This window comes from Gadus chalcogrammus, chromosome 14 (genome assembly GCF_026213295.1).
Source record: "Gadus chalcogrammus isolate NIFS_2021 chromosome 14, NIFS_Gcha_1.0, whole genome shotgun sequence".
Classification (NCBI taxonomy): Eukaryota; Metazoa; Chordata; class Actinopteri; order Gadiformes; family Gadidae; genus Gadus; species Gadus chalcogrammus.
Genome location: NC_079425.1, coordinates 17,141,410 through 17,154,387, shown reverse-complemented (window position 1 = coordinate 17,154,387; position 12,978 = coordinate 17,141,410). Strand labels below are relative to the sequence as shown.

At 40.7% G+C, this 12,978-nt stretch overlaps 2 protein-coding genes across 4 annotated transcripts in view; one reads left to right on the top strand and one right to left on the bottom strand.

Moving 5' to 3' along the window:
- The window catches only part of LOC130403837 (A disintegrin and metalloproteinase with thrombospondin motifs 7), an 86,780-nt gene extending 79,163 nt beyond the window's left edge, over positions 1 to 7,617 (top strand). For all 3 annotated transcript variants that reach the window (XM_056608340.1, XM_056608342.1, XM_056608341.1), the window contains one exon: positions 5,959 to 7,617. In XM_056608340.1, the coding sequence (XP_056464315.1) occupies positions 5,959 to 6,107 (149 nt within the window). In that variant the 3' untranslated portion in view covers positions 6,108 to 7,617. The remainder of the gene's footprint in view (positions 1 to 5,958) is intronic.
- Positions 7,618 to 8,835: 1,218 nt separating this feature from the next.
- Positions 8,836 to 12,443, bottom strand: calml4a (calmodulin-like 4a). Its single transcript, XM_056608344.1, has 5 exons — positions 12,384 to 12,443; positions 12,228 to 12,258; positions 11,945 to 12,085; positions 11,408 to 11,596; positions 8,836 to 10,927 (listed from the first exon to the last, which is right to left on the bottom strand). The coding sequence occupies exons 1-5, from the start codon at positions 12,384 to 12,386 to the stop codon at positions 10,830 to 10,832; spliced, it is 462 nt and encodes a 153-aa protein (XP_056464319.1). The 5' UTR covers positions 12,387 to 12,443; the 3' UTR covers positions 8,836 to 10,829.
- Between the last annotated feature and the right edge of the window lie 535 nt (positions 12,444 to 12,978).

Below are 12,978 nucleotides of genomic sequence, written 5' to 3'. Positions count from 1 at the left end.
TTTATCAAAAGGCAACTTCAAACTGAACAGGAGAAGAGCTCAAAACAGAAAATACTAAAATAAGCAGAAGGAAAAACTATCACCTTGACCACACTCACTGACTGACTGATTAGCAGGCAGATACAGACTACCCAAACTGAATAAAAACAAGTGAATTAAAAATGTTGACCGAATACACAATAAACATATTGTTACAGGTCAGATTTAATAACAAATTTTCCAGTCTCGTCTGCACACACTCATAACTGTAGTTTTTAGGCAACCCGCAGCTAAAGAACAAGATAAGACAAGAATGGGGTCAAAACCATATACTTGAATGGTGTCAAAACCATATTTTGACACCATTCAAGTATATAAATCGAAGTGGATGCCATAGAGTTTACTACTGCGGTTATTTTTGCAGTGATCTGCAATAAAATAAACCGTAAAAGGAAACTAAGAAAATTGTGTCAACCTCCTTCTGTTAAGTCCACATCTGCTCACTTGTCCCTAATATTACCGTATTCGCATCATGCACAATGCTGTTGCTTTGGTGCGATGCACAAACTTCCTGTTTTTCTCCGGGACCTTCTTTCAAATACAGACTTTTCATTGGCTGTTTAAAATTCCCCCAGTGATTTGCGTCTTTACGCAAATCTATTATAAAATATATGACGTGATAATATATTTTATAATCTAAAGATATCTATATATTATACTATATTATTTAGATATAGAGCTCCAGGATTCCCGCCGGAGCACCCGGAGTGTACTAGAATATTTTACAGAACACGGCCAAAAGCTGTGTTCGCCTCCGGATGATATTATGAATCAGAGCCGTTGCGATACATCCACTGTAAACATTAGTGCATGGTATCGTGGCCGCAAGCTGCTCAGTGGTGTATAAATTTGATGATTTATACAAAAGACATGGTGCTCCAAATGGATTAGGAAATCATAAAATAAATAGTTTGTAATTATCCCAAAATATCCCAAACATATCACTGTTAGAGTTTATGTTCAGGAATCCGGTGAAAAGTGGTCAACAGTTAACCCATTGGAGGTTCTGGGCCTTTTCATTTGCAGTGAAAAGCCTGGTAACGATGTCCAAACAAAGCTTAACAACAAGGGCTCCAGGATAAACACCAAAGAACAGCTAAGTCGTATGGATTTTGCCTCTTGTTTCCTGCAAGCTCCTCTGTCTACTGTGCTATTTCAGGCCTTGTTACCACGTCCCCCGATACTGAGCATCCTGTTGGCTCCCGCTCCGGGAGCCGTGCTGCTGGGATGGGATACGTTGGCACAATGGTTATAAGGCGGAATAAGGTTTTACAATGCACAAAAATAACTTTGCACTTTTTTATTTATTTATTGTATTTCCACTTTTTAAGTATGGAAGCTATATGAGGAAATGTGTGGTGTCATGTCTGTCTTAAAGCTGCTGTGGCACTGTCTATCTATCTATCTATCTAATGCAGACTGAGGTTTCAGTAGGGATCGGGAATCAAGCTGGAAAACACCAGTAGAGACAGGCAGTTATGGCTGGAGCACAGCTACCTGCTGCTACTTACACATGGTATGGAAGACAAAGGGTCAAAACTAATGCTGTGTCTGAAATTGCGCACTTCTATACTTGCACTTACTTTTTTAAGAAAAACAATAAAATCTAAATTTTACAGTTGGAGTTGATTAGTGCTACACAGCGCTAAAATAAATACAGATAAATTCGATAGAAATTGATTGATATTGATAGGTATTAAAATGATGGAAGAATTATGGAAATGATCCTGCAGAAAAAAAAATACCACAGAAGAAGAACCGCCAAACTGCAAATTCATTTCCGGTTGTTTTGACAGTGCACTGTAGAAATGAGTACATACTGCGCCTATAAGTAGGTGTACTGTAGGGATAATGAAGTGCACTTGCGTAAGTGCGCAATTGCAAGCACAGCATAAGCCTCATTGTAGGCAAGTATTCCGAGTTTTGACCCTTTTGACCCGCACGCATTCTTTCTTGCACTTCCATTCATGCACAAACATGAAGTGGCTCTTGAATTTCCCGTCTGCAAAGAATAATTTAATACATTTCTTCAAGAAATTCCCCAAATGTACAGAAGCCATGTATCTTATAATTTAGTTTGTAACCTGTTGATACATGGGATAAAACAATTTGACGGATGTACCAAAACATCCCCAAAATGTAACCTAGGCCAAACCTCTTTGTGGTTGCAGCGAAAGCGGATGGGCCATATTGCATTCCAACAACTATTATTAACATGAACATAACAGAGGAAGTAAGCCTCACAACAAAGGGGGGGGGGGGGGTTACAATTTATGGTCTTACGTCTTCTTACTTTTTCCGGTCCCTCCCAGTCAGTGTTTGCAAGGTACTGATATTTGAATTAACTTGTATTCTAGTTGTCAGAGGGAAAAAAAGACAATGCAGGGAACGAGGACCAATTTAAGTTTTGTTGACGATTGACATTCAAGGATAGTCAATCTTGTAGTTTATGTGTTTGTTTGTGTGAGTGTTTGGGTTTGTGAGTGTGTGTGTGTCTGTGAGACTTATATATAAACCTTTTCTCTTTGCTCCCACAAGGCTTTCCCATAAGGCCCTCATCCTTCCTGCTACTTGAGTCACAACCCCAAGGGTGGGAGGCATATTTAAAAGTGGCCAGTGCATATGGTTGGTTTCCACGCGACGGATACAGCTGCTCCTTGCGCACTGCAGAAAATAGAAATATTTTGTATGGCAGAGCTGCTTCTGCCTTGCTCTTGCCTAGTACATTGAGTATTGTAACAACCAAGGTTTCTGGTCCATTCATCCATTTGCCCATCTATACAGAATATGTATTGTTCTCAGTCAATATTTTTTGTTTCGGCAAGAAATATCACTTCAGACTCCAGTAACAAACAGGAAACAAAATTCTATCCACATTCCAACCCCAATCAATCAATCAACATTCTCAAAAAACACAATAGTAATATAAACAGTATTGATGTCGTATTTTTCTCATTTGTGAAACCAAATCCACTCATCGATTGTACTGTCAACCATACTAGTCTAGTTCAGGGATGCAGAAATAGCTCAATGTGAATAGAGCAGAAGCCATTGTTGAATATGCATAAAGATGCTTTGATTCTTTTTCTCGTTGGTGCATGCAGGCGTCATGTTTGTGTGTTCTCTGCAATTATGTGACATGCTTGTTTTGGATATCACTGTGTAGTAGTTCTAGAGGGGCTAATTTTTTCAAGTCAAAGTCAAAGTCAGCTTTATTGTAAATTTCTAAATATGTGCCAGACAAACAGAGGAATCAAAATTACGTTGATTTCCGAACAACAGTGCAATAAAGACAAACAGGAGAAAATTAAGTAATATTTATCCTGTTTGTAATGAACTAGCTTAATCTGGACAATAAATAAGCAACAGGTTTTGCAAAGAAAGCACTCGATAGCATATCCCTCAGGTGTCTCTAGGGCAGGGGTGCCCAACCTTTTTTGACCCAAGATCTACTTTTCAAGTAGCCAACCTCCCGAGATCTACCAGCAAACCTACCTTCAAGCGGGGGGGGGGGGGGGGGGGGGGGGGGGGTGGGGGGGTAGAGAACAATTGTTGACGGGGGGGGGGTTGTATCGTGAACCTACGGACTTCAGTGGGGGTTTCATTCCGTCTGCGCACGGCACCTTCTCAACGATAATCAATAATCTTCCTCCCACTCAGGGTGAAAATGGTAGGTCTTAGCTTGTTTCCCCTCAGCCATGCCAACGTTTAGGAGTGTGTAACTACTGTTGACGGCTTTCAACTGCTGTTAACAGCACATGCGCTACCGCACGTATATGTCCCGCGCAAATTTAATTTTATTAAAAAAAATAAAAAATAAAAAAAAACTTTTTTTTTTTTTTTTTCTTCACCCCTCGCGATCGACTTGGGATCTGTCGGCGATCTACTGGTAGACCGCGATCGACTGGTTGGGCACCCCTGCTCTAGGGGTTTAATGACTGAAATGTGCAAATCAATAGAATCAATGGGGGGTTTAGGGGGGTCGGGATATGACGTAGGGTCAAGGTTCGCAAGGGGCATATAAGTGCAGCCGCTTTTGCTCTAGTTTGTTTTGGTTTGACCACAGAAAGCATTGAGGCAGAACTGGCAAACTCATCAGGATCATCTTAAATGTTGCTGCAGCGATGCATCATGTATTCCGTTGCATTGACAACATCGGCATTGATCAATGAAAGATCGGAGCATGAGTTAGGGACAACAAGAAGAAACGACGAAGAAGAAAGGCGTCGCGAACGACTGCGTTACCGGATAAAGAGAAAGTATTTTTCTGCTTCATTTCACATCTAACAAACACTGGGACAAATGTAGGTGATTTCTGTGTTTAACTGAGAGAACAGGGAGTTGAAAGCCGGGACCCTATAATGTTCAGCTTCTTGTTGTAAATAATAATAATTTAAAAAAACATTTTCTATATGCGCTTGCAGCTCTGAACTAATTTATTGTAATTTATTGAATGATTTGTACTTTGAGGGTTACGATAAGAAATATCATTTGGCGTTCACCACGAATGACTCAAAAGCAGTGCCAACAATTAAATATTTTGTTTACCATTCAGCGAACAAAAGGAAACGGGCTGATTATCATTTAGGTGGACACACAATGACATGCAAATGTAGACAGAAACATCAAACGTCATCAACACTTCCACTCAAATGGTGTGAAATGCCAACTTTCTACTCCCATTCACATATAAGGTAATTAACATTTCCGGATATGTCGTTCACATATACTGCCCGTCAGGAGAAGAGCTGGCTAATAGCAGGCTAGAGTAGACACTTTGAACTCTTTTATCGGGCTACAGAATTATCCAGCCATTCTCCTCGCGCTGTTGATCTCTTCCTTTTTCTCTTTTCAAGAAATAACACAACCTTGCTTGAATGTCAGACGCTCTAGAGAGTGATGCCTTATTGTACTTCCACCTCTTCATTTGTTATCCCCGGGTCATCTTCAGCGACTGTTGAAATATATATCTGTTGTAAAAAAAATACAGCAGTGGCCTAATGACTCACAGCTGTGTGGCTGCAGCATGGCTGGCTGGGCTTTGTGGGACTCAAACAATCTCATCACCACTAATTGGTTTCATCACAGGTTTCAACGTCTGACACCGTCTTTCACCATGTGTGAAATGAATATCTATTTACCTGTCTGTCTCGCTCTCGCTCTTTCTTTCTTTATTCGTTCCATTCTCTGTCTATATTTTTTTTCTTAAGTATATTTATTTGTGTTGCAGGGATATGTCTCTCTCTCTCTCTCTTTCTCTCTATTTCTGCATATGTATATTTACGGCTGCATATGTACGGTACATTAATGCCGCTTTTCCACTGCATGGTACCAGCTCGACACGACTCGACTCAGCTCGCCTTTTTTGCGTTTCCACCGCGAAAACATGGATTCTGGTACCTGAAGTGGCTGCTTTTTCTAGTACCGCCTCACTCTAGGTTCCAAGCGGCTGAGCCGATGCTAAAAAGTGACGTCGCAGACGGCCGGCCACTGATTGGCCAGTGAGTGTGACGAAGTCACGAGAGCGACATGGCAACCATGCTGGTAACAGCCATAGCAGCGCCGCAGCCAACATATTCCACTTCTTCAACATGCCAGCTAATAATACGAACACGAATACCATCGCATCGATGTTCTCCATTGTTGTTATGTGGGTTCTGTCCATGTGTGGGTTACGTAGGTGTTGTTTGCGTCGCGTACAAAAATACGTCACGGCCCTTTCGCGCAGCCGACCCCGCCCACGTCCCGGAGGTACTATTTGCGGTGGAAAAGGACCCGCGCTGCTACCGTGTCGAGTCGTGTCAAGTCATGTCGTGTCGAGTCGAGCTACATGTGCGGTGGAAAAGCGGCATAAGGTTCAGTTCTGTTAGTGGGTTATGTAACCTCTTTCGCTCTCTCTCTTGTCTCTTTATACATCAGGTGTAGTCTGTCTTGGCGATCAGCTGACCTTCCGTTTCTGCCAGACTCTGCATTGGCTGGGCCGTTGTCGCCTGCCAACTGTACAGGCACAATGCTGCAGGACCTGTGGCCAGCGTTCCCGTGGCCAAGGCCGCACGTCTCACCGTTGAGGCAAGACGTTAAAGCACGTGGACTAGGGTCTCCCGGAGCACCAAGCTGAATTCCACAGACTCAATCTGTTCTCTGACCCCCAGACCCCTCGAGGCTTCGTCTACAGCCTCATGCATTAGGCATGAAGTTGTTCACGCACACGTGATAGGTGTGCAATTACTGTGTACCATGTTTACTCCGTGGCTTTTTGTGAGTCCTGTTTAAGAATAGTAGTGTATGGTTGCCTCGAAGGGCCCAATCAGGTGCTTTCTGTACCAATGCTTAACAGTAGAATAACAAGCTGTGGAGACAGATTACATAAATACAAAAAACGACATGAATGCAGTTGTTTGTGTATTTCGCAGCATTGACGTTTGAAAGGTTTGCTCTCTGGGTATTTCAAATAATTATATTTGACTCTATTTTCTGCATTACAGCATTGGAACTAATGTAGCCATCTCATTATTGCAGTGAGCAGTTGGAGTAAGCAACTCAACCTGGGTTATTCAGCAAAGTGGTTCTACACAATATGTGGTACAGGTCTTACGGCACAGCCCACAGATGTCTCTAATGTATTTTCAAAGCCTTCAAGAAGCGGCTCCATATGTTTGACTTAATGACTTATAGGGTATTTTCTTTGCATGGTTTTCCTAAATGGAAATGGAAAAATGGTGCTGCATAATACCATTTTGGTGCTAAAGAGTACTAAGCCTTGGTTTGGCCTTTCATCTACTTGAATATTTTTGTCTTTTACTATTCAATTGTTACTAACTGTCCAACCTTAATAGGATATTGATTATTCTGAAGCAATTACAAAATAAATATAAGAATAACAATACAATATCAAAACGCTGTCACTATCCAAAATATGCGTTATGTTCTCAGTTTTTACAAAAGCCTCAAATCAAATTGCCGACTCAATCAACACGTTTAATTTAGTCATTTTACTTTTTATTTATGGAGCTCTTTAAAACGAGGTAATTACAATCAGCACAAATTTTTTGTTTCATGTCCATCAAATAATCATCATTCATTCATAACAATCATTGGGTAACCTTGGTTCCCACCAATAACCCACTTAATTGTGAATAACTACAGGTAAATTATCATTTATTATATTGAGTAATTTAATTGTGTTGTTGATTTGTGTTACTGAGTTATTAATATTTACCAACTTAGAAACAACTGGAGATTGATATTTAATAGCAACATGTTAATTTAACTTGTTGACATTCATCTAAATGGGTCAATTATGCATGTGGTTGCCAGTGGTTAATTCACACTTAATATTAATCTGCTTCTATGATGACAAGAGCACTTAAAAAAAACAGCATCAATAACCTTAGAGTTCAATATCTGCCTATTTGAGGATTGGAACCCGAATGATTTTTTTTTTGTATGCAGCTGCATTTGTTGTGACCTTGAAGCCACTAGGGAAAAGGATGAAGTTTGTAGAAAATACACTACAAATCTGACAGACTTTTACATTTGGTAAAAATATGGACAATCAGTAGTTTAGTATTATGAAAACATTTTTTTTAACAGATAATGCAAAATCTTTTCTCAGGTATTTGGACAAAAAACACACTTTTTTGTGGTTATTTTATGTCATGCCTAATATGGAGAGAGTGAGGCCTTTTGCCATATACTTGCCACAGATCTTTTATAAACACATTAAAGGGTTCTCTCTGCACAAATTTACATTTCTCAAAACTGTCTTCAAAAACTCAAAATAAATCACCTTTAGTGGATCTAACTAACTTTATTTTTTCCTTAAAAATTCCATGGCATGCTATTTTATGAATGCTTTTATATAGCTATTAGTGGGCTCCTAATACAGTACTTGAAGACATTCAAGAATTTCAGCCTTGGTGCAAAATTACAGCCTCTACGAGCCAGTCCCACATTGAGCTTTCCTTCAAACGTACCGTTTTTTAGATGCGGGTCAAGGAGGAGGGTGGGGGTGTGGCCCTGTGCAGCTTGTGGCCACGGTACCATGCGCTCTGTTTACAGTGGATGAATCGCAATGGCGAGGCGCACACAGCTTTTGGCCTTGTTCTGTAAATATTCTAGAACACTCTGGGTGCTCCGGCAGGTGTCCTGGAGCTCTATATCTAAATAATATCATTTTATACATAGATATCTATATCATAGAATATATATTATCATCACAGCCAAAACGACGCAAACGACTGGGTCTGGTTCTTCCCCATCAATCTGAAGTACAGTCTGAACCGCGACGTGGAAGAGAAAGGGATTGTTGCCGTGTGTGGACTCCCGGTACTTCCACAACGAGGCTCGTAGTGGGGGTTATCTCGGCCATTGTTGAGAAGGAATGGGGGGAAAGGAACGTTGGCTTTGACTCCCTGAAGTCCACATTGAACCGCAACATGGCCGAGAAAGGGATAGTTGCCCGGATTGTCTCCCGCCGGGGCTCCTCTGCAGGGGCTCCTCTGCAGAGGCCCCTCCGTCGGGGCCCCTCTGTCTGGGCCCCTCTGCTGGAGTACCGGCGGATATCATATTACGTAGTTATACTACATTCTGGTGTGACACTGGGTTTAAGGGACGTGTTTAGTTTGAGTTTGTGAGGGGGTCTGCTGCAAAGATCTGATCATTCTGATTATTGTTTTGACAAATCCACTACTACTGCATTGTGCAGCCCGCCCCCCCGTCTTAAGTCGAAAGAAATCTCCAGATTGAAATGCATTGGTTTAATATTGAATTAGTTAGATATTGGAATATCTATTATATATGTATGGGATATTGCCCGACGAGGTGTCCATTATCAGGAATTATGGACGCCGCGGAGGCATGAACCGTCCGACGCGCAGCGCGAAGTCCATTAATTCCTGATAATGGACACCTCGAAGGGCATTACCCCCTTATACCACGGTCACTTGCCAAAGAAAATAAATTAAGACTACAATACAATCCAAATATAACGTTTTTCACAAGCCATAACTTTGTTTCCCTGGCAACGCCTGAGGGTTTGACTAATTCCTGCAACAACCATTACCCTCACGTAAGGATCATATGCAACTGATCGTGGTTCACTACTCCACTAATTAGGACGGACATTAGCTACGACTTGGCAACGGGAGGTATTCTAGTCCGTCGGCTTTGACTGCGTTCTTGTTGCTACGGTTAGTCATTTTTGAGACGGGCTGATACGATACGCCAGCTTGCACATTAATTGAGGGTTATTAATTAACGGTGAACAGACAATTTGACTGGAACTACTTAGCAGGTGTCCGTATATCAGGAGTTAATGCACACCCTGCAGCCAATCAGAATCGAGCATTCCTCCATACCGTGTTATAAATATTTATATAAATATAAAATTATTTAGTTATAATATAAGTAGAACATGTAGCCTTTATAAAATCGCTACAACAAGATCTGTATCTCACCATTGACAATGGAGGAAGGCATTGTTGCCGAGGCGTCACCGCCTCGGCAGAGGGCAGTGAGGCTCCGGCGGGAGACAATCGCGGGCAACAAACCCTTTCTCCTCCATGTCGCGGTTCATGTAGGCTACTTCAGGGAGACAAAGCCAAAGTTCCTTTCCCCCAATTCCTTCTCAACCATGGCTGAGATAACCCCCACTACGAGTCTCGTTGTGGAAATACAAGATACGTCACTGAACCCGACATGTTATGCTCCAACACCAACAGCAGAACAGTAATCCATATAACAAAGAAGTGTTGCATTACAGTGTTCCCCCACGCACACACACATGTGGCGCTCGCACGGTCGTAGCTCATTGTCTCATTGGCAGGCCAAATTCTCTGGGCGGCCAAAGCAGAGAAAGGGGAGTTAACATGTCCCCGGATAACGACATTCAGGGAAATGTCCAAATCGGTGGGAGCAGGATACCTAGTGCTCGTTTTACACCTAACGCCATTTCTATACTGGGGAACCATAGGCAGGCTAGGGGAACTCATATTAATGTTAGAAAACCTCATAAAGTGAAATGTTCATGCCATGGGACCTTTAAGTAGAAATAGTCCTAATGAGCTTCCAGATTTTGTACAGGTTCGTCTTAATTCACAGTTGTGGTGATTCTACCAAAGTAAACAATAGAGAACATTACAAAGCAGATTCACATTCACTCAACCTGAATTTGCCTGTAACCTATAGCCTCTTCTAATGTTTTTTTCGTTTTCTCTATTGTACTTTTTCTAATAGAAGCTAGTTATTTGGCTTGCACTGAGGTGTAAAGACAATGTAAAAGGCTTGTACAGTGCTTATTAACAGGTGAAGTATACTGTGAGACAAAGGGCTTACCGTGTGGTAAGCCATGCAGTAAGCCATGCAGTAATGGGTGACGTTAATGTTTCTTTATCAGTTATGTTTAATTGTTTTTTCAGCATTGCACTAGCCATGTTTATACCACTCTTAATAAAGCAAAATGAAATGTTTGGTAATAAAGCATGGAATAATTTCAATGTTTTATTAAAACGACAATCATATGCATATTATTATACAGCAGTTTTACTTGTCTCTCAATTTCACTTTTATTGAACTTTTCATTTATTCACATAATAACTTGTTTTAACGTGCCACTATCAATTTTTTTCGATTATAAATAATTGCAACTTTTGGATGTTTGGATCCCTCTGTTACATGGTACAAGTCATGAAGTAAATCATATTACACATGATATCTAATACAAGTTGTGTTACATGGTAAAACTCACAGCTGGAACATGGAGCCTGTGCTCCACAAGAACAGAACTCAACTCAGTAGTCAACAGGTGGAAGAGTCATCATCCGGGTGAACTCTTCATAGTTGACCGTTCCATTTGATTTGACATTTGCTTCCTTGAACAAATCATCCACTAAAAGCAAGATAAATAAAACATAAAATGAATTAAGTACAACTGATTGTGCCTATAAACATGGATGGCATACTTTCATTAAAAACACGGCAATGGCTTGCTTCTAAACGTCAATTTCCCACAATCAAACGGTTATCTCTGAGCATAGAAGAACCCCAAATGAATATCTGATCTTGAATACAATTCATTAAGTTCACTTCCAAAGCTCTTTCACAAACAAAATTCTCCACATGGCCCCATTCATTGTGTAGACAAGTCCTAACTTTTTGGCAATGAGTGTGTGAGTTCAATCAGTAAGTTGACTTTCGTTGTAACTTTCTATTGGGGGAGATTTTTATTTTGCTGATGACCAATTCAGCGCTACTGCAGACAGAAAAAAAATTGTCCCATCTCTATTATCGATGGTTTTCCATGGGTTTGTTTTACCCAAGTCTCGAAACAATGAACACAATTAAAGCTAAACAATACTGGGGCACCCACCTTCTTTGTTTGTGAGTTTCTCTCCTAGTTTGGTGAGTTTGGCCCGCAACTCAGCCGCCTGGATGTAGCCTTTATTCTGCTTGTCGGCCATCTTCAAGGCCTCCAGGATCTCTGTCTTAGGGTCCTCCTGCTGCATCTGTCTGTGCATCATGGTCAGGAACGTAGAGAAGTCCACCTCGCCCTGCTTAGCTAAGCAAGGACACAACACAATACACAGTCTAAAAATCTTTGATTCAGTATTAAAGTCTGCGCCATTGCATAGGTTAGATACATTATAAGGTCCAGGTCATACATTTCCATGCTGCTGACACCAACAATTTATCATTGTTGAATGATATTATTTATTCATTCAATCAATGTATGGGTTTTTATTTCTGGCAGGAATTTACAGTATTACATTAGATTAATTCAGGACGAAGCAGAACTGAAGTTTTTTATGAACCACTTTGAACACTTCTATGCTTGGACGTCTGCCTCGTCATATAGGGAGTACATGAGTAATTATCGCTTGTGTAAAGTTTGGCACCAATCCTTTACCAATTTTGTGAACTTGGAGATGTCTGTCGATTTCACTGAAAGTAGGGCTTGTCCCGAGGCTGCGCATCACTGTGATAAGGTCCCCGGCCTCAATCTTGCCCTTCTGTTTCTTGTCATACAACGAGAAACATTCCTTGAACTCTACAGATGAGAAAGAATGACGGATGAATTTCTAGCCTTGAATGAAAGTCATCCAAATGATTGTCCCGATAGGAAACAAAAAACAATGACATTCAAAGCACAGATGTCGGACATTTAGAGCAAAATAATATATCTGGCTTACCATTGATTTGAGCTGGAGTGAAAAATTTTGCCTAGGAGGGGGGGTAAAGATGACCTAATCATTTCACCGGTAAGTGTTTTAAATTGAAAGTGTTCATTTAAATTGCATGAGCATAAAAACAATTAACTTTTGATAGAAACAACCTATTCCTCTTACCATTTTTGCTGCCGAAGGCTGCGTTTCCTTACAGTGAACCGTGACTCACCTGTCTCCACCTGTGCTCCAAAGTCCACTAGCTGTATGCCGTTGTGTAATTCAATAGCCGTTGCTGTGGTAACGGAGATCTACCCAAAGTTTACAGCCCTTCTCCGTTCTGCCCTTAAAGCTGTATTAACACGATAAGAACTACTTGCTTCTACTTTATATAATCTAATTACCACCGTAAAATCACCACCACTCTGCAAAGAATAAGAAAATAAATGAATTCTGAAACGTGAATTTATTTACAACGGTTACAAAAATCGTTCAACAGCTTTATAGGCAAACAAACTTGTCCCAATATTCACTGTTTTCAAACCAAAAAACCAACTATGATTACATTTTTAGCCTAAATTTCCAGTGTCTGATGACGTTGCTTTGTTAAATGTTAGTATTACAAATATTAAAACAGTCAATTGATTTTAAGAGACAACATTTATTTATCTAACAAGATTTAAAAAAATCCAGGTGAGAAGCCCTGAACTTTCAATTTCACAACCTCTTCTCAAAACCCCAGACATCTCAAACCAAATGGGGGGGCAGCAATATCCTG

Excerpts from the sequence above, each read along its gene's own strand:
- calml4a (XM_056608344.1), bottom strand. Across the intron at positions 12,086-12,227 it reads CACTCCAGCTCAAATCAATG|AGTTCAAGGAATGTTTCTCG; the intron begins GTAAGCCAGATA and ends TCTCATCTGTAG. Across the intron at positions 11,597-11,944 it reads TCTCCAAGTTCACAAAATTG|CTAAGCAGGGCGAGGTGGAC; the intron begins GTAAAGGATTGG and ends GTCCTTGCTTAG.